Source organism: Etheostoma cragini, chromosome 20 (assembly GCF_013103735.1).
Source record: "Etheostoma cragini isolate CJK2018 chromosome 20, CSU_Ecrag_1.0, whole genome shotgun sequence".
Lineage (NCBI taxonomy): Eukaryota > Metazoa > Chordata > Actinopteri > Perciformes > Percidae > Etheostoma > Etheostoma cragini.
In genome coordinates this window covers 21,796,331-21,814,960 of record NC_048426.1, presented here as the reverse complement: position 1 = coordinate 21,814,960, position 18,630 = coordinate 21,796,331, and the positions used below count along the sequence as shown (strand labels likewise).

Genomic DNA, 18,630 nt, shown 5'->3' with positions numbered 1-18,630 from the left:
TCCACCAATCAGAGAGCGGTTTCCTCAGCAGCTGTCCAATCACAGAAAGCGTTGTTAGACGTGGATTAATGAAACAAACATGGCGGCCTGCTTGTGCTGCACACTGTGCAAAGGTTGTGTTAAATTGAAAGGTTGTCATTAAAATACTGTAAACATGCTCAGCCTGACAATAAGGGAGGTTAGTACGACTATTCGCTTATTCTTTGAGCTCAGTTATCCGTGTTTGTATTGACAGTTACCTCAATGTTAGAAGTTTTGTGCTGTTAATTCATAAATATTGTTAGCCCAAGTGAAATAATACGAAATCCCTGATATTGATCTTATGTGTGCTGTTGAAGAAGTATATATATCTTTTACCTAAATAAATGTACAAATACGTTTATTTAACCTTAAGTAAAGGTACATACGCAGTATCAGATAAATGTACTTAAAGTATCAAGCATAGTTATAATAAGTATTTATTTTGCAGAATGAACCCATTCCGAGTTTTATATCGAATATCTATCATTAGTATTGGAATATAAATAATGCATTAAGATGTAAGCAGCATTTTAATGCTGTCAAGGTGTGGCTAATGTTGAACACTTTATACACTGTATGGTAGTTTAATCTCTAGCAATGCATCACATTCTATTATTGTTGTATTTAAAGTCTTTATCTACAAAATAAATGGAATTAAACCATACAAGTCTGAAATGTAGTGGAGTAGAAGTAGGAACTAGCATAACATGGAAATAATCAAAGTACAAGTTCCTTATACTTATACTTAACTTCAGTAACAAGACCTTTTCATGTAAGGCATGACAAAAAGTAAATAAATAAATAAAGCACAGGTGTGCTTCTTTTAGGGTCTGATGTGCGAGCTGGCTCACTGTCTCATTGCCATGGCTGACTAGCACACTTAAACAGAACGTAGCCATCATTAAAGTAACTTGCATCACCTGCCCTTACCATAACAAGCCAACGTGTGCTGTGTGAAGAGTTTACTTTGTAACTGAGTAATTGGTATTTTATCATTGTTCTCCAGGTGTCTTTAGCTCTCAGGGAAGGAAGAATCTCCCCAACAGAGCTTTGTAGGAAGTGTCTGAACCGCATCAAGAAGACACAACATCTTAATGCTTACATCAGTGTGACAGAGGAGTTGGCACTGAAGCAGGCTCAAGAAGCAGAAATCAGACTGCTGCAAGGTGTGAACACGTGAGGGTGTATTTCTATGCATTCTCCGTAGAGTCATATGTGTTACTGATCTTGTTTTTCTTCAGGTGCCCCCAAAGGTCCTCTGGATGGAATCCCCTTTGCAGTCAAGGACAACTTCTGCACAGAAAACATCAAGACTACATGTGCATCCAGGATGCTTAAAGGTCTGTCTGAACCTCAGTGAATGTTACTATGTCTTATATTTTTCCATAACCTGCCATTACTTGTTCTGCAGACTACACTCCACCCTACAATGCTACAGTGGTTCAGAAGCTTTTTGACCAAGGGGCTGTTCTCATGGGGAAGACCAACATGGATGAGTTTGCTATGGGGTAAGGCCATTGTTATCAATGTCACAATAGCTCTGCACTCACAGCGTGCCGTTCAGTAACAGTAGGCCACAAATTGCAGTCTGTTTTTATAAAAAGCTTGATGAAGCTTTTACGGCTGTGTGTACCTTGTAAAAATGTTTAGATTACTGGTTGTCCTCCTTTTATTTGTTCATTTATTTGTCTGCCAGTGCGGGCAGTACTGATGGGGCGTTCGGTCCAGTGAGAAACCCCTGGAGCTATGCTGCTCCCTACAGAGAGCAGACAGGGGCAGCGGCAGACTCTGACTGGGTCATCACTGGAGGAAGTTCAGGAGGAAGTGCTGCAGCAGTGGCTTCGCTCACTGGCTACCTGTGAGGGAACACTGTCACACTTACTAATTCAGGAAAACAGTTTCAAAGAAAAACATTTTAAAAAGGACTACAAAAGGAAATATTTGATATAATATTGGATTTATAGATCAAAATTTACTGTTTTGTTAATTACTTGGCAGAGCTTTGGGTTCAGACACAGGTGGTTCTACTCGTAACCCTGGAGCACTGTGTGGTGTTGTGGCCCTGAAGCCCACTTATGGTCTGCTGTCCAGACATGGTCTCATCCCCCTCGTCAACTCCATGGACGTCCCTGGTATAATGACCCGCAGTGTCAGTGATGCAGCCATTGTCTTAGGTAGGAAACTGTTATTGATCTGTCAAAGTGTTGTCAAATGTCAAACAGCCTACATGAAAAACTGTATCAATGTACATTTCCAGGTCATTCTTTCTTTCCAAAAAGGGCTTTGAATTCAAGGAAACTTATGTGGTTAAAAAGCACAAGCAGCACATCTCGTGTCAATCTGCTGGCCAATTGGGTTTAATCAAAACAGAGATTTTGTTTGTAACAAGCACACAGGTGTGCAAACTGTGCAAAGTGGCCTTGCAAATTTGGGGAAGCAAATGCATTTAACAAAATAACAATTTCTTTAAGAAATCTCCACAGGGCCCTTTTGAATCTAAACATGTAATGGAAAGAATATGTGATACTGTAAATAGATCAGTATGGCAGTTCCACATTACTCTGCATTTGCCATATTGTCATCACATGATTGACCAAAGCTGGGTTGCGTAATGTTTCAGGTATCCTCCAAGGCCTTGATATTAGAGACTCAACAACAGTTTCTGCTCCCTCATCACTGACAGAGCTACCTGAATGCTTTAATGTGAAAAACATCTGCGTAGGCATCCCTAAGGTGAGTTAAGCTCTGTATGAAAATCAAGCTTTTCAAGGTAAGATGCTTTGCTTACACTTGCAGTATTATACAAATCCCAATTTAAATGTAGGATGCAATTTAAATGTAACTTAAGTTTAGTTTTAACCACTTGAGGAGGCCTGCAATTCTCAAGCTTTTAGAAATAAAACTTATGATGTGGAACAGACTTATACTATACGGTGTGTGTGTGTGTGTATGTATGTATGTTATGTATGTGTATGTATGTATATATATATATATATATATAATGCTGTCTGTTTTTAATTCTGACAAAATTGCCTTTTGTTATGCAGATTTTAAGACAACATCTATGGATCCATGTCCTGTACTGTACTTTGGTATCTTAGCAGTAATATCATCAAGACAAATTCTTTGGAGGGGAAAGATTGTTCCGATTCAAAATGTTGTAAAGGTCTCTGTCAACACAATGCATTGATTTCCTTAAGCTGCATGTCATTCCTGTCGCTTAATGTCAGGAGTACCACGCCCCGGGGCTGTCTGAGGAAACTCTGGCACAATGGAGTCGCGTTGCTGACATGTTTGAGAAAGCGGGGGCGCGGGTGATGCAAGTATCCCTGCCTCACACCCAGTACTCCATTTTGTGCTACCGCGTCCTGTGCCACGCTGAGGTGGCGTCTAACATGGCTCGTTTTGACGGCCTAGAATACGGTATGAACCAGTATACAATATAGATGATTAAGAGTGCCGTGTGGAGCGTTTTACATTAGATGTCACATCACACATTAGATTACACAGGGAATCTGATTATTAAACAGCACAAAATGAGAAAAGGTTATGCTATGGATTTCTATTTCCCTCCTATCAGGTCATCGTAGCGAGGTAAACAGCTCGACGGAGGCCATGTATGCCTTGAGTCGACATGAGGGCTTCAACGATGTAGTGAGAGGGAGAATTCTGTCGGGGAACTACTTCCTGCTCAAACAGTAAGGCAACAGATTTAACCAGCTTGCACCCTTCTGATTTAATTCACTAACTACACACCAGTGTCAAGCTGCCAGTGTGCCACCTTTTCTCCTTGACCTTTTTATTTGGTCATTTGCCAAATTCTCTTTTGAAAGAAATGAGAGATTAAAATTGTCTGGAGCTGTAATATTTCCTGAAACAGCAAGGACTAACTGACAGCTTCCTCAACCTCATCTTGGCAGGAACTACCAGCACTACTTTGTAAAGGCTCAGAAAGTCCGCAGGCTGATTGCAGACGATTTCAAACACGTGTTCAGCTTAGGTGTTGACGTGCTGCTGACGCCCACCACTCTGACTGATGCAGCCCGTTACTCTGACTTCAAGCAGGAAGACAACCAAACACGCAGCTCGCAGGAAGACGTCTTCACCCAGCCTGTCAACATGGCAGGTACAGAGAGAGAAACTAAAGAGGCAGAACTGTTCATGCATGTACAGGAAGTGTGGAATAATGCAGAAACTTAGAAATTATGCATGCATGGCTACACCCACACATCTACCTTCACTCAAAACTACTTCAGTTTAGTTCTTATTTTTCATCCTATAACAATGGCACATTGGATGTTGATATACAATGGGGAGAACAAGTATTTGATACACTGCTGATTTTGTGGGTTTTCCTACTTTCAAAGCATGTAGGTCTGTAATTTTTTATCATAGGTACACTTTAACTGTGAAAGACTGAATCTAAAACAAAAATCCAGACACATTTCTATGATTTTTAAATAATTAATTTGCATTTTATTGCATGACAGAAGTCTTTGATACATCAGAAAAGCAGAACTTAATGATGGGTACAGAAACCTTTGTTTTCAGTTACAGAGATCATAAGTTTCCTGTAGTTCTTGACCAGGTTTGCACACACTGCAGCAGGGATTTTGGCCCACTCCTCCCTACAGACCTTCTACCAGATCCTTCATGTTTTGGGTCTGTTGCTGGGCAATACAGACTTTCAGCTCCCTCCAAAGATTTTCTATTGGCTTCAGGTCTGGGCCACTTCCTGGACCTTAAGATTCTTCTAACGAAGCCACTCCTTAGTTGTCCTGGCTGTGTGTTTTTGGTTGTTGTAATGCTGGAAGCCCTGCCACGACCCATCTTCAATGATCTTACTGAGGGAAGGAGGTTGTTGGCCAAGATCTTGCAATACATGGCCCCATCCATCCTCCCCTCGATACGATGCAGTCGTCCTGTCCCCTCTGCAGAAAATCATCCCCAAAGAAGGATTTTTCCACCTCCATGCTTCACGGTTGGATGGTGTTTTCTGGGTTGTACTCATCCTTTTTCCACCTCCAAACACAGCAAGTGGAGTTTAACCCAAAAAGCTCTATTTTTGTTTCATCTGACCACATGACCTTCCATTCCTCCTCTGGATCCTCCAGATGATCATTGGCAAACTTCCGACGGGGCCTGGACATGCGCTGGTTTGAGCAGGGGGACCTTGCGTTCGCTGGAGGATTTTAATCCATGACAGCGTAGTGTGTTACTAATGGTTTTACTCAAGACTGTGGTCCCAGCTTTCTTTAGGTCATTGACCAGGTCCTCCTGTGCAGTTCTGGGCTGATCCCTCACCTTCCTCATGATTATTGATGCTCCACGAGGTGAGATCTTGCATGGAGCCCCAGACCGAGGGAGATTGGCATCTTGAACTTTTTCCATTTTCTAATAACTGTGCCAACCGTTGTTGCTTCTCACCTATTGTCCTGTAGCCCATCCCAGCCTTGTGCAAGTCTACAATGTGTCAGGTGTCAGGTGTCTTTTATACATGTAACAAGTTCAAACAGGTGCAGTTAATACAAGTAATGAGTGGAGAAAAGTAGGGCTTCTTAAAGAAAAACTAGCAGATCTGTGAGAGCCGGTGTTCTTACTGGTATGTTATTTTCTGGATTTTCTTTTTTAGATTCCGTCTTTGACAGTTGAAGTGTACCTAGGAATAAAATTCCAAACCTCTACATGCTTTGTAAGGAGGAAATCCTGCAAAATAGGCAGTGTATCAAATGTATGTCATAGTGAACTTAAAAGGGGAATAAGTAGTTTACTACTACTCTCTTTATTTTTTGGAAAAATAAACAACCTGGTCAACACATGGTCATTTCAGATGCAGCTAACCTTGGGATCCTTATCGTGGTTTCCCTGACTTTCCTTTGCTACTTTTCTTCACCTCAGGTCTCCCGGCTGTTTCTGTGCCAACTGCTTTATCAAGACGAGGTCTTCCCATTGGTTTACAGCTCATAAGCCCCGCGTTCCAAGACCAGAAGCTTCTCAGTGTTGCCCAATGGATCGAGCATAGGGTTGGGTTTCCCTCCATCAGTGACTATGGCGACTCCAGCGAGGGCAGGTATGACACAGGAATGACCAAAAAAGAGCAGACGTCAGCTGTATGATGAGAACTGTGGACAGAAGGTACTGACTGTTGACAAAGTCACACATAAGTGCAACTATGATGGACATTCATGGCTTTTAAGTTTCCTTTTCAGTGCATTTTGTTAGAGTTACAGCCGTCACTCAAGATTTTTCATGATGGAATAAAACATGATTACAACTGGTGATAAACCGTGTCCTATTTTAAGTGCAGGGACATCGTATTCAATCTGTGACCTGCTGCTTTATGTCTTGTCTGAAGGTGGTGCTGTTAAAGCAACACCAAAGATTCTTTTGTACCTTAAAATAAAGTTTCCAAAATCATCTTAGTGGTTCATCAACTCATAACAGGGTGACTGGCACTTCTTCATTCGCTTAGCGGCCCTCCCTCGGCTATAACCTCACTCTGCAAGTTTGCCAGATCAGGTAGCGGATCTGTAGTTCAAATGAGACAGCGATAATGGAAATTCAGTTTTTCCTCTTCTGGTGGAGATGTGTTTTTCAGCGCTGCTTTGCCCAGTAGCGTCTCATATCGAAGCACAAGTTCAACGACACAAACGCAGAAAAACAGACTGGATGGAATCTGTACCTGACCATATTAACCCTGATACTGTAATTCAACAGAGTTTTCAAAAAGTGCAAAAGATTGAAAATAATTATTTTACACAAAACAGTAGAATCACTATTGTATCTTCATATTAATGCTGTGCATCTTTTGTTTGCGTTAACAAGGTCTGTTAGAAAGGTTACGATCTTTAAAGGGGTGCTATGCCATTTTGGCCATTTCTTAGCTGTTTTCTCATCTTGCTCACAGGTTTCTCTATAGAGCCCCCCCTACAGGTTTCTCTATAGAGCTTCCCCTACAGGTTTCTCTATAGAGCTTCCCCTACAGGTTTCCCTATAGAGCTCCCCATACAGGTTTCCCTATAGAGCTCCCCCCTACAGGTTTCCCTATAGAGCTCCCCCTACAGGTTTCTCTATAGAGCTCCCCCCTACAGGTTTCTCTATAGAGCCCCCCCTACAGGTTTCTCTATAGAGCCCCCCCCTACAGGTCTCTCTGTAGAGCTCCCCCTACAGGTTTCTATGTAGAGCTCCCCCTACAGGTTTCTATGTAGAGCTCCCCCTACAGCTTTTCTCCTCCGACTATGTTTTTTTGCCAGCTCAGCCATGGTGATAGTGCGAACAACTTGGAACGAACTCCATTGCTACCTTGTTAGCTGGTTCCTGAATGGCCGTGTGTGTGCAGTGCTGTGAAGCAATTTGTCACGTCGCGAGACCTGATATCACGCAATCCTTTCTGAGGCTGAAGCTGGCAACTCGCCGGCTAAAAGTTGCGAGGGTGTTTTTTTTTCCGCTCACAGGCGCTAGCGGGGAGCGAGACGACCACCATTCAACAAAAAAAAATCATATAACCATTCCAATGATTCTGAAGCTATTCAGTTAAGGTAAATTAAGCTAAAAAAATGTAGCATGTTCATAATTGCCCTTGTTTCTGTTTTTTTTCTCTATCACTCTACACTAAATACTTTTATTTATGGTGTTTTAGTTTATTATTTGGCCCAAAACAACATGAGCAAACATTGCAACAATCATGCTTCCTTTTGACACAACAATGTTGACATCATTTGAATGTTGTCAGTGTACTGCATCATATATTTGAACAAACCACATCCTTCTCGGTGAAAAGTGTGCACTGCAAAAAATTTAAATCGTGTTTCAATTATTTTCTTTTTGTGCTTGTGTCTGTGTTGCTGTAGGTGCTTTAGCATTTTAGAGCTTCATCTTTACAGGAATAGTTTGACCTTTGGGAACTTCACTTAATTATGTGCTTTATGCTAAGCTATGTTAATCACCTAGCTGGCTCCCAACATGTGGAACTAATAGCAACATTTCAATGGTTTTGAGGATCCTAATGTCACTTCTGCTCCTTCATGACAAAGGAAGTGCCACTGATCAGAATCTTATACTGTATATGGTAACAATATGAAGGAAAATTGACAATGGTTAGATAAATCTGTACACAGGGTATCGAAAAAAGAACTTCATGAAAACCAGTGTGGCCACTGAAATGGAGAGGTTTCAGGAAGATGGAGCTACCTTTTGTTTCTAATATTTCACCCAGCAGAACACAGAGAGACAATGTTGGGTTCTTGTTTCCTTTGACATTATCCTCTCCCGATGTGTGGATTTGTGTGTCATCCCCTTCTGCTCTCTTTCATCCATGCTTCTTCCCTCCCACCTGCCCAGCTCTTTCCAGTGTCTCTCATTTGATCCAGGTCTCCGTGTTCATTACGTTAATGTCGCCATCGCTCAGGGCTGACAGAGAAGGACGTGCTAATGAAAGCTTCCAACATGGCAATTGGGTCTCTAAAGCTATAATCACAGTCACTGGTTCTTTGATACATTCTAGAGCGCTCTTTTCCTGTTGGACTACAATACATTAAATATCTTTACCGCCTGATGCCACAGCTCAGAATATGAATATGAAGTACACAATGTGCAGCACAGAAGTCTTTGTGTCATATTTTAAGGTTATGGTAATTGTGAAATTAGATCTTAGACAACCACACAGGCTGATGCCGTAGCAGAGAGTGCTTCTAAACTTGTTTTTGTTGAATAGATAACGGTAATTTAAATTGCAAAGTTGTGTGTGTGTGCGCCTGTTCGTCTTTAAACCAGAGGATTAATAACACAGCTTGGTGTTGCCAGGGTTAGGGATCTCCCAAACAGACACACCTCCCACAGATTACCTTCTGGTTGCATAAGATCAGCATTCTTTTAAAGACGGTTTTCGAATGACGCTCAAGGTCAATCATGTCTCAGTGTGTGTCTGTATGTGTAAGCACTGTGATGGACTAGTGTCTTGCCAATGTCTCTCGCCCAGTGCATGCTTGGCAAGCCTCCACTTCTCTGCAATGATGGATGAACTACTTGTAGACTTTTTAATAGGCCTCTAACAAAAGAGAGGGGATATTAGTAGCATGTAACTCATTCATGCATAGGCCATTGCCCCACACATCTGTCTCCATTGCTTGACAAATGGTATTAGTTTAGAGCGATTGAGAGACATACACTTGAATTATTGCTTAGGCTTTTATTATGAATATCATAGGAATTACACTGGGATAGGCAACAGTCACAATAGGCTGTTTAGGCCATGTTTATCAGTCTGCTTTTTTATGCATGACTATGGTTCCACTCAATATTAGTATATAAGCATGTAAATCAGTGATCTGAGTGACGGCTCAGTGAGAATTAGAATCTGGAGGATTCAGAACATCGCTAGAGCGTTGCCAAATCTTGATTATACAAGCCCTCACTGTATCTATAGTCTATATTTTATTACTTTTGAACCGTGTCACGTCTGTGACATTCTTTCTCACAGTTTGTAAGAGGAAGACAAACCCAACAAATTTAGTTTGGTCAGTTTATTTGACAATCAACTATCATATTTTCTGCTTGTTTACACAGTCGTTTCAAATCTTCAGATGTGGCCTAGTTTAAAGATGCTTTTACAAACACCAAATTCCACTGTGATTCACTTCCAAGTCCACTAACACTTGGTCAAACAAACACAGAGATTGTGAGCCTCAACTGCTGGTACATCAATCTCATTTATCCGGAAAGAACGTTTGATATTACCGTATTGTTGTGTCTGTTTGCGTTTTAGCCATAATTCGTGTAGTTTTGGGTTGTGGTTTAAACCATACAATAGTTTATTTAAGAGTAAAATACTGAAATTATTAATCCACAAGTATTAATTTAAATGCAGGAAAAGAACCATTTCCAGTCTTTGTGCTAAGCTAAGCTAACCAGCTACTGGCAGTAGCTCTATGCCGTCACAGTGCAGGCATTTCGATCCTTTCATCTCACTCTCAGCAAACTTCTCCACCTGTGTGATGCTGTGAAACTTTCAGAAATTGGAATACAAAACTTTGCTGGTTTCCTTTTTGGCATTCAGAGTTACATTTAAATTGCAAGTAAATCAGCATCCACATCTCATTACCCACATGCTATTGTCTCTTGAACGTAAGGAAACCCACAGCACAGTATTCAAAGCAGGTCAAACAAGCTGTCCCCGTTTAAACTGGACACACACACACACAGTATCATCCATGTGTTAGAATGACCTTGAGAAAACCAAGGTGATGTACAGATGGCTGGCACGGTAAACAGACATTTGATAACCCTGTCAGTAACTGCTGGTATTTCTTCTTCCTCAGGAAAGAGATGTTTGATTGATAATTGAAGCCAGGAAACGTTATTTTATAATGTGAAACAATAATAGTGTCAAAAACAGGAACGGGGAAAGAGGATATGTCAACTGATCTGTATGCAGCATTTGACTACAACCCACAGAGCTCAACGATGACTGGAAATGGAATAAGGGGCTTGTGGTTGACAAGAACATGCAATGTGTAAAACATATACACGATTGAGCCTTCCAACACAATGCTCAGTATTTTATTTTACCTTGTCAAGATCAGTCAAAAATCATACGTGTGCATGTTTTTCAATGTTTAGTACCCTCAAACTGAATCTGAATTGCATTTGTACAAGATGACATCTGAACTTCCCCAAAGCAACGATGTGTGCCATGATGGCTTGTGTTGGTACAGTAAATGTAATATGTGAAGGGAATTTTATGTCTTTATGTGGTTGAATAAGGTTATATAACCTCTGTATTTAAGTGGTTTAATGGTGTTGTTCCTGTTACCATGCTGTGCTCAAAAGTCTCTACAACCTCTACCTGATTGAAAAGAGACCACAGGGTCAGCACCAATGTCGTTTGACATAGTGAAGCCACTGTCATCTAACAGAGTACTCTCCTTCTTTGATGCTTTGGATTGTGCTGTGGTGTGTTGTAGCCTACATATAGTAGGCCATTGTTTTCAATGGAAAGATGAGTAAATTCTTATGCAGGTGTCTCATGAGAGCCAACAAAGAGTTGCTTCCTGTCTATTTCCATGTAGCCACTAAGCTCACAGCAGGCTTTGAAATAAGATCTCTCTCTCTCTCTTTCTCTCTCTCACACCCACATAGGCACACACAGAGTGGATGATCTTACTATTTCTCTTTCTAGTTTATGTTCTTTTTCTAGTTTATTTTTTGTCACATACAGTACAGTGTTCAGAAAAAAGGCATTTTAGTTTCCAGTGGTGGGTGCACTTTTTTTTCCCACATCTTTATTTGAATTTTAAATGTTTTCCAGACATGCAAAAGAAGGAATGTAGAAAGACAAACATACAAAATAGAGAGCATAAATAAAAAAATAAAAAACAAACACAGCCTCCCCCCACCCTAGAACTCCATGCTCACTCCATCAGCAAAAAGAAAGAAAAAAGAAAATTATAGTTTACATGTCACAGGCTTTTACAAGGCGCAAGAAGGGCAGTGGGTGCACTTTTATTTACTCTCTCTCTCTCTCTCTCTCTCTGTCTCTCTTTGCTAATCAATCTAGTTGATGTTAAGATATGTCTCAGCTTAAAGGTACACTATGAATACCTGCATGGTTTCAGCGCAATTTCATTTTTGTCTAGATTCGTAGGCGTCTCTCTTAGATTAGATTTTTTAGTAAATGTCAAAAAACACTTGAGGCACAGGCTGTGCACCAAAATACAACAAACCCCGTTCCAGCCAATCACCGACAAGATGGTTGGGGGAGAGTTTGGGGGTTAGTGCAGGTGAAAACCTTGACCGTCTGGTGGCACTAGAGGAAAGGTTTATTTTCAGGGCACCATCAGTATCGATTAAAATGCCATGGCTATCAGCTATGCTATGCTTTTAGCTTAAACACATTTATAGTTACATAAAAATTATCACTTGCTCACAAATGTAGGCTTCTTTTTCACTCAGCACGTCACTGAGAAATATTCTTCACTTCCCTTAAACAGTGATTGGCCGACATGGCATGCATTCATGACATGACATTGTTTCAGTTCTTCCATGGTGCTCATTTAACAGGAACAGACACTGGAGAAGTAGAAGCTACATAGCAACCCTCCTTGAAGCTCTCAGGTGCTGTAATCATGCTGGGAAGCCACAGCGAAGGTGTACTGATCTGTTTCCAGTACATGATAGTCTTTGACTTATTGATAAGCAAAGCTTAAAGTGTTTAGGAAAGATGTTTGCAATGGTAAAAAAGTGTGGCTGATTTAGTGGCTGGTGTCGAACCACTTATTAGAGGCTTCAGCGTCATGGTTTTGACTGTTTGGAAATGCAGATTTCTGTTTGGAAAAGAGCAAGAGATGTGTGAGGGGTTATCCACCTCAGCCCTTCTCATTTCTCTGATCCCCCTCTCTCTATTCTTTTTTTATTTGCTCCCTATCATGTGCTTCCTCCTCCCCCCTCTCCACCAGCAAACAAACCCCTTAACTTGGGTTTCTCCCTACGTTCCAGGTGGGCGGGAGAAGATGGGTGAAGTGGCTGAAGGAGGGGCCTTAAGTGGTCACACTCCGGCAGTCAACAAAAGGAGAACTATTCTCTCAATCACCCGACCGCACTCCAGTGGTATTGAAGTTTCACGGCCGCGCTGCAGGAATCTGGCTAGTGCTCCAGGCTTCTTTAGCTTTGGGTCATGTAGTAGAGAGAGGGAAAAGAGACAGAGAGGTCAGGTGAGATGGAGATCCACATGTTTGTGAGGAAGAAGCTGAAGTACTTGGAGGAGAGGGGGGGTGGAGGGGTGGATGGATAAGAGGCAAGCTCATGGAGCCAAAGTCTTGATCCAAGTCTAGCTTTGGAGCAGATAAGATGAGCGGGACAATACAGCCATTGTCAGGGTGCAATGCAATTCCCACATGGATCAACAGTGGGTGCACAGGGGGAGGGGGAGGGGGAACAGGTGAATTCCAGCAGTCGGTCTTTCCCAGATATAGAGGTCCTTTGATGGCAAAGCCCCCACCAGGTGAAGGAGGAGGCCTGGCTCACCACCTTTATATTAGTCATCCATTAAAGTATTTTGTGTTTGTCTAGTACTTACATCCTCCCTTTGTGTAGCAAGAAAACTATTTACTTGTGTACCTTATTTGTGGCCAGCTGATAAATGGGTTTACGTTTCACATCGCGGTTGATGCGAGTTCACTGGTGGGCCAACAACTGAAGGGAGAACGACTCCTCTGGATAGGATTTAAGGACATACTATTGTATAATCTGTGTCTGATAGGTTTCCTTTTTTCAAGTTGCATTCCCCCCTCACATTGTAAAATCCAAAATTTGTGGTGCAAATATTGCTTGTTTCAAAAGACAGGACACAAAAGGTCTCCAACTACAAACAAGTCAGTTATAATTGTATATGCACCGAGACTCAAGTTCTCACACACTTGTGTAAACTGCATACTGACATACAACTGCCTTCCAAACCAATTATGTCACAATGTGTGTTAAGTTAACCACAGTGTTGTGTGTCACTTTTAAAACATTTACCTCAACTCCTACCAGATGAGGAGCCCTAGTTTCAAAGCAGAGCTAGATAATCCTAGGGGCTTGAGCTTCTAAATTGTTTTAGTTTTAATTGTTTTAGATTTAATGGCTCAGAAAGTTAACTCAGTCCACCTCAGTGCAGACAGATATTGCCCTTGGTTCAGATTCGACCTTTCCTTAAAAACACATTATATGCATACCTCAATACACAAAAGTCTTAAATCCATGTGGTCACTTATTCAAAGCTTTATTGGATAAAAAAAAAATGTACACACTTCCAGAAATCGTATACAAAAAACATGTTTGCAATCATGTTAAGGCCTGTAGAATTATTATTTTTTTTTATAAAAAAAGTGGTGGGCTTACGCGTTATACCTGCTACACATATATTATTCAACCCATTTAAGAAACAGAGACCGGTGTTTTACCGGACAACGGGAACTTTGATATACTCGTCGCATAGAGCAGGACATAACGTAGATAGCAGCAGGGCGCGTCTCTGGCTGGTGCGTAAAACGGAGACGCGCTCTGGGCTACGGGAAGTATTTGGTGTAGTCTAAAAGGTGCTGTGACAGAAAGGACTTCAAAAGAACGGCTCTTGGAATAACGTTGCGTGGCCAGTCCAGCCGTCTTGACAAGTGGGCGAAGAGCGATCAGTCCGGTTATTAGGACCAACTGAGGAGAGAGGCTGCTACTGCCAGCGGGAGCAGCAGCGTGAAGGCGTCGGTCCTCTCGCAGCCGCTGACTTTGGTTGTCATCGTGGTGTTGGGCTTTGTCGTCGAATTCACGGCAGGGACCTGGGCCTGCACCACCTGCACACAAGAGCAAATCATTTTTTTTTTTACTGAACATACCCATTTTGCACTTAATGGGTCATTCTTAGCAAATGGTGCCCTTTGTGTCCCCATGAAATAATCAAGTATAAGTGGCGAAAAAATGGGTTGATTTTTTTTTTTAAGCTTCCTTACTAAATGAAACCCTTCTCCACTACGTAAAACTTTTAGAAAAGGTTTATTCCCTCAGGGTTTATTAAGTCTGAAATAATTACTCTGACTGTTGTGCAACAGTGTGCAGGGCTGAAACGCATCAGACATATGGAAACCATACCTCTCCATTAATCTCTTGGGTTTCAAAAAGTTTAAATTAAGAATTTGGGGGCTAGTTCTCGCCTTTAGGGCGTTGGTCAAACTGATCACATAAAAAAAAATTTTTTTTTACAGTTCCTGTAAATTTCCTCAAACCTATCACTTTTATTTTATTAATTTTGAAAGCACATTTTCTGTTTAGAATTAGTATTGCCTCCAGCTACTAAGACGGACCACCTGAGACAGAGCTCGTCAGGAAGCAGAGGAGGAAAAGTGGTTTACAACTGCAGCGCTCAAACGGTTGATAATCCGTCAAAGAGCAAACAAATAGCAGGCTACACACCGAGAGAGAGACCAAACTAACCTGTGTTGAGATGAGATGGAGAGCGACTAGAAGAGCAACAAGGTAAGCTACAAACATCTTATTCATCTTGGCGTGGAGTGGGAACAACAGCTGCTCTGCTCTGGTCCTCAGGTTAGTATCCGGATGAATGAAAGAGGAGAGGCTCCGTGCGTTTTATACCCCTGGTGACATCATAACGAGCGGGCACAATTTTAGTCACATGCGCACAACTCGAACGGTCTCTACAGACTTGTGCCATGGCTTAACCACAACCTGCACTAGACTCTGGGATTTACAGCCCTTCGTTGAGGTGCTAACACACTGCTGTCACAACTGTTAACCACACATTCAAAACAGACCAGATCGCACTCTGGTGCCTATCAAACACTGCTGATTGTAATTTTAGCTGAAAGCATAAACGGGTGTCTTGTTTTAGACTAGTTATTGAACATATACAGGTTTTTTTTTTGTATGCAAACATAAAATAAGAGTGGCAAACAATTATACACTGTACCGTTTGAGAGAAACAGGTCAAAAAAGATTCCAATATATCTCAGGTTACACACACACAGCTAGAGAACAAACCATATCTTTTTAACAGTAAAACTGTGTGCTTACTGTTTTTCAGAAAGTAATGGAGTTGAGAGCAACTGAAACACCACATGCATTAGTATTTAGAGATGATGCAGACATCCAGTGTGATGAGGAAAACTTGCCGCATGATGCTGCAGAGAGGCAGGATTAGAAAGCTTCATTGCAGACACAGGTCCATAATAAACATCATACAGTATAAAAAGGAGATACAGACATACAACATAATTCCATATTCACCTGTACGATATAGCCTACAGGCATTGGCACCAATGGTGTCTTAATCTAGAAGTGTATCTATGACAGCTTTGTGTGATTCGTCACACTATTCTTTGTTACTGTAGTTTACCTTTAGTTTTGTTTCCATTAATTCCATCAATTACTAGACACAAAATACTATATTGAAACAAACATCGGATTTTCATTCCTTCTTGTTTACCTTACATGGAAATTGGTATATTACATAACATCTATATTATTTCTTTAAAGAAACTATTGAGTAGTGTGAAGTCATTCAAATTGTTGAAACTGTAAAGATGAAAAGTTATTTATTTCTGTGTTGGTGTTTGTTGCTAGTGTCTGTACTCTGTGTGTTTTGAGTGACAGTGTGTGTTATCTCAGTGAGGGGTGTGTTAAGAGTTGTGTTGCTCGGAATGAGTTTTGCAGCTGATGTGAACAGTTTAGCTCAGGTGACTGTTGCTAGTGCAGACTGTAGTTCGAGTTTTGCACATGTGGCTCCAGTTGTGCCCACTGTTGTTTAGCAATCGAAAAAACTGTCAATGGGCCTGCTGTAGCCTATGTCGTGCTACATTCAGGTGCTGTCGGAACTATAGTTTATGTTAGCGAGTGAACAACTCTTATTTACAAAGTTCAGTTATCAAGTTATAGACGTCAAGTTATAAGTCTCTATTAAGTTAACGTTGGTATGAATCGTCAACTCTTGCGCTAAAATTGACAATAGGCGTATAATTTGACAACATTTTCATATTAAAAAGGCTCCTGTTTGTCAGCAGACTGTCAAAACGGGTGAGCAGCAGTTCACCGAAACACAGCACAACATCAGCTGCCCAATAAGAGTAGCCTGTGGGCTATTTATAAAGAGGAGATGCTCCGTGTATTTTACACCCCTGGTGACATCATCAGCCCATCTATACCACCTGCTAAACCTATGTCGTGCTGCATTCATATTCTGTCGGAAATATTGCAACTACAGTAGCAAGTTTAGCGCGCGTGAACGACTCTAATTTATGAAGTCCAGTTATCAAGTTATCAACGTCTCTTGTTATAAGTCTTTTGTATCCAACTTTGGCGCTTTTATGGATATAATATCAACACAAGTAGTAACAAAAAAAATGATAATAATTTACATTTATAGCAGTATGACTCCCACTGAAGAAGTGTTCCCTATTGTAACCACTGAAGGGCAGCGGATACTCATCATTCTAGGAACATTAGACATAAGTCCAGCACTACGATTTATTAACTGTAAAAATGTATTATCTTTAAATGCACACAATTTTAGCAGCAACTTCAAAATAAAACAGCCCCTGAGTTGGTAATATTCACTGTTTAATTGTATTTTAATTTTAATGTATTTTTCATACGAGACGGTGGAGTTGTAGTGCTTCCCTTTGACCACTAGATGGCATTCAAAGCTAAGACTCTCCACTGTCAAGATGTAGGCTACGTGTAACTTCCGGTAAACCCTTCAAAGTAAAACAATTCAAACAAGCAACTGTGTTAAACGTTTTACGTAACATATATAAAAATAAATGGGTTTTCAAGTCGATCACAGGCCTAACTGTTCCATTTTGCTTTAAAAGTTAAGTTTAAGGGGTGGCCTCTAGCTCACCCAGTAAGAGCGTGCGCCCCATGTAGGCGGAGTCCTGCAGCGTGCCGGTTCGATCCAGACCCGCGGCCCTTTGCTGCCTGTCATCCTTTCATGTCTATCCCATAGACTGTATTTACACAGTCTATGGTCCATCCACTTTCACCATAGAATAAAAAGGGAAAGCCCCCCCCCCCAAAAAAAAAAATCTTACAAAATGTAAGAGCAGCCCTAGACAATCCTAGGCGCTTTAGCCTTCTACACTGAACAAAATTATAAACGTAACACTTGTTTTTGCCGAGCTGAACTCAAAGATGTTAGGCTTTTAATATACACTAAAGGCTTAGTTCTCTCAAATCCAGTGCTACACCTGGGAGGTGGATGGATTATCAAGATGCTGATTAGACATTGCGCATGTGTACCTTGGGCTGGCGACAATAAAATGTGCAGTTTTACTTTCTCGGGGGTCCGAAAACAAGCCAGTATCTGGTGTTAAGGGACACCTCTCCAAGGTGCCAGACGGCGTTGAATGAGAGCATTCGCCAACTCAAGTCTGTTACGAGAACACAAGATATTGACCTTGACCCCCTACCCACTTTAAAGTTGCAAGCATTACCCAAAAAAAAAAAAAAAAAAAACACAAAACCGCCTGTGCAATGATCATTCCGACCAAAACAAACATGTTGATGCCACACCTGTGGATGGTGTCACAGCAAATGGGAAGTGCTCCTTGCAGATTTGAGATTTTTTTTTAGAGAAAAGCCTTGTGTACGAAGAAACGTATCCGAGTGCATGATTACTGGGGCAAAAGGAAGTAGTCATTCATAATTTTGTTCGGTATAACTTTATCAGTTAAGTGTCTCAGAAAGTTACCCCAGTCCACTGCAAATGCAGACCGATTTTAAGCACCCAGTTCAGGTTTGAACCTTTACTTAAAACCATTAAGCTTACAACACTCAAATCATGTGGTCACAATAAAGCTTTATTAGATTAAAAGACAAACACACTTTGCAATCACATTTAGACCTGTACAGCTTTTTTTTTTTAAAGCGTGATGGGCATGTATCAACCCCCCCATAAGAAACAGACCGTTTTGCCAGAAAACAGGAATTCTCTTCTAGTCCAGGGCATAACGTCAAGACCAGCAGGGCGCGTTCTGGTTGGTGCGTAAGACGGAGACGCGTCCTGGGCTAGGGTAAGTCTTTGGTGTCATCCAAAAGGTGCCGGGACAGAAAGGACTTCGAAAGAAC

At 41.3% G+C, this 18,630-nt stretch overlaps 1 protein-coding gene and 1 long non-coding RNA gene across 2 annotated transcripts; one reads left to right on the top strand and one right to left on the bottom strand.

Annotated features, from left to right (window-relative positions):
• The first annotated feature begins 43 nt into the window (after positions 1–43).
• On the top strand, positions 44–6,409 carry qrsl1 (glutaminyl-tRNA amidotransferase subunit QRSL1). Its single transcript, XM_034857483.1, has 11 exons — positions 44–178; positions 1,028–1,187; positions 1,263–1,361; positions 1,433–1,529; positions 1,718–1,879; positions 2,020–2,195; positions 2,642–2,754; positions 3,252–3,444; positions 3,602–3,719; positions 3,942–4,147; positions 5,920–6,409. Exons 1-11 carry the CDS (start codon positions 155–157, stop codon positions 6,135–6,137), a joined length of 1,566 nt encoding a protein of 521 aa, XP_034713374.1. The 5' UTR covers positions 44–154; the 3' UTR covers positions 6,138–6,409.
• A 7,472-nt stretch (positions 6,410–13,881) lies between these two features.
• Positions 13,882–15,130, bottom strand: LOC117935364. Its single transcript, XR_004654745.1, has 2 exons — positions 14,983–15,130; positions 13,882–14,345 (listed from the first exon to the last, which is right to left on the bottom strand). It is a non-coding gene; the product is annotated as an uncharacterized LOC117935364 (long non-coding RNA).
• Positions 15,131–18,630: the final 3,500 nt, after the last annotated feature.

What these genes read in the sequence shown, in the direction of transcription:
- qrsl1 (XM_034857483.1), top strand. Translation starts at nt 155, where the DNA reads ATGCTCAGCCTGACAATAAGGGAG. An exon ending in TCAGCCTGACAATAAGGGAG is followed by an intron (nt 179 to 1,027) that starts GTTAGTACGACT and finishes ATTGTTCTCCAG; the next exon opens with GTGTCTTTAGCTCTCAGGGA. An exon ending in TGATGCAGCCATTGTCTTAG is followed by an intron (nt 2,196 to 2,641) that starts GTAGGAAACTGT and finishes GTAATGTTTCAG; the next exon opens with GTATCCTCCAAGGCCTTGAT.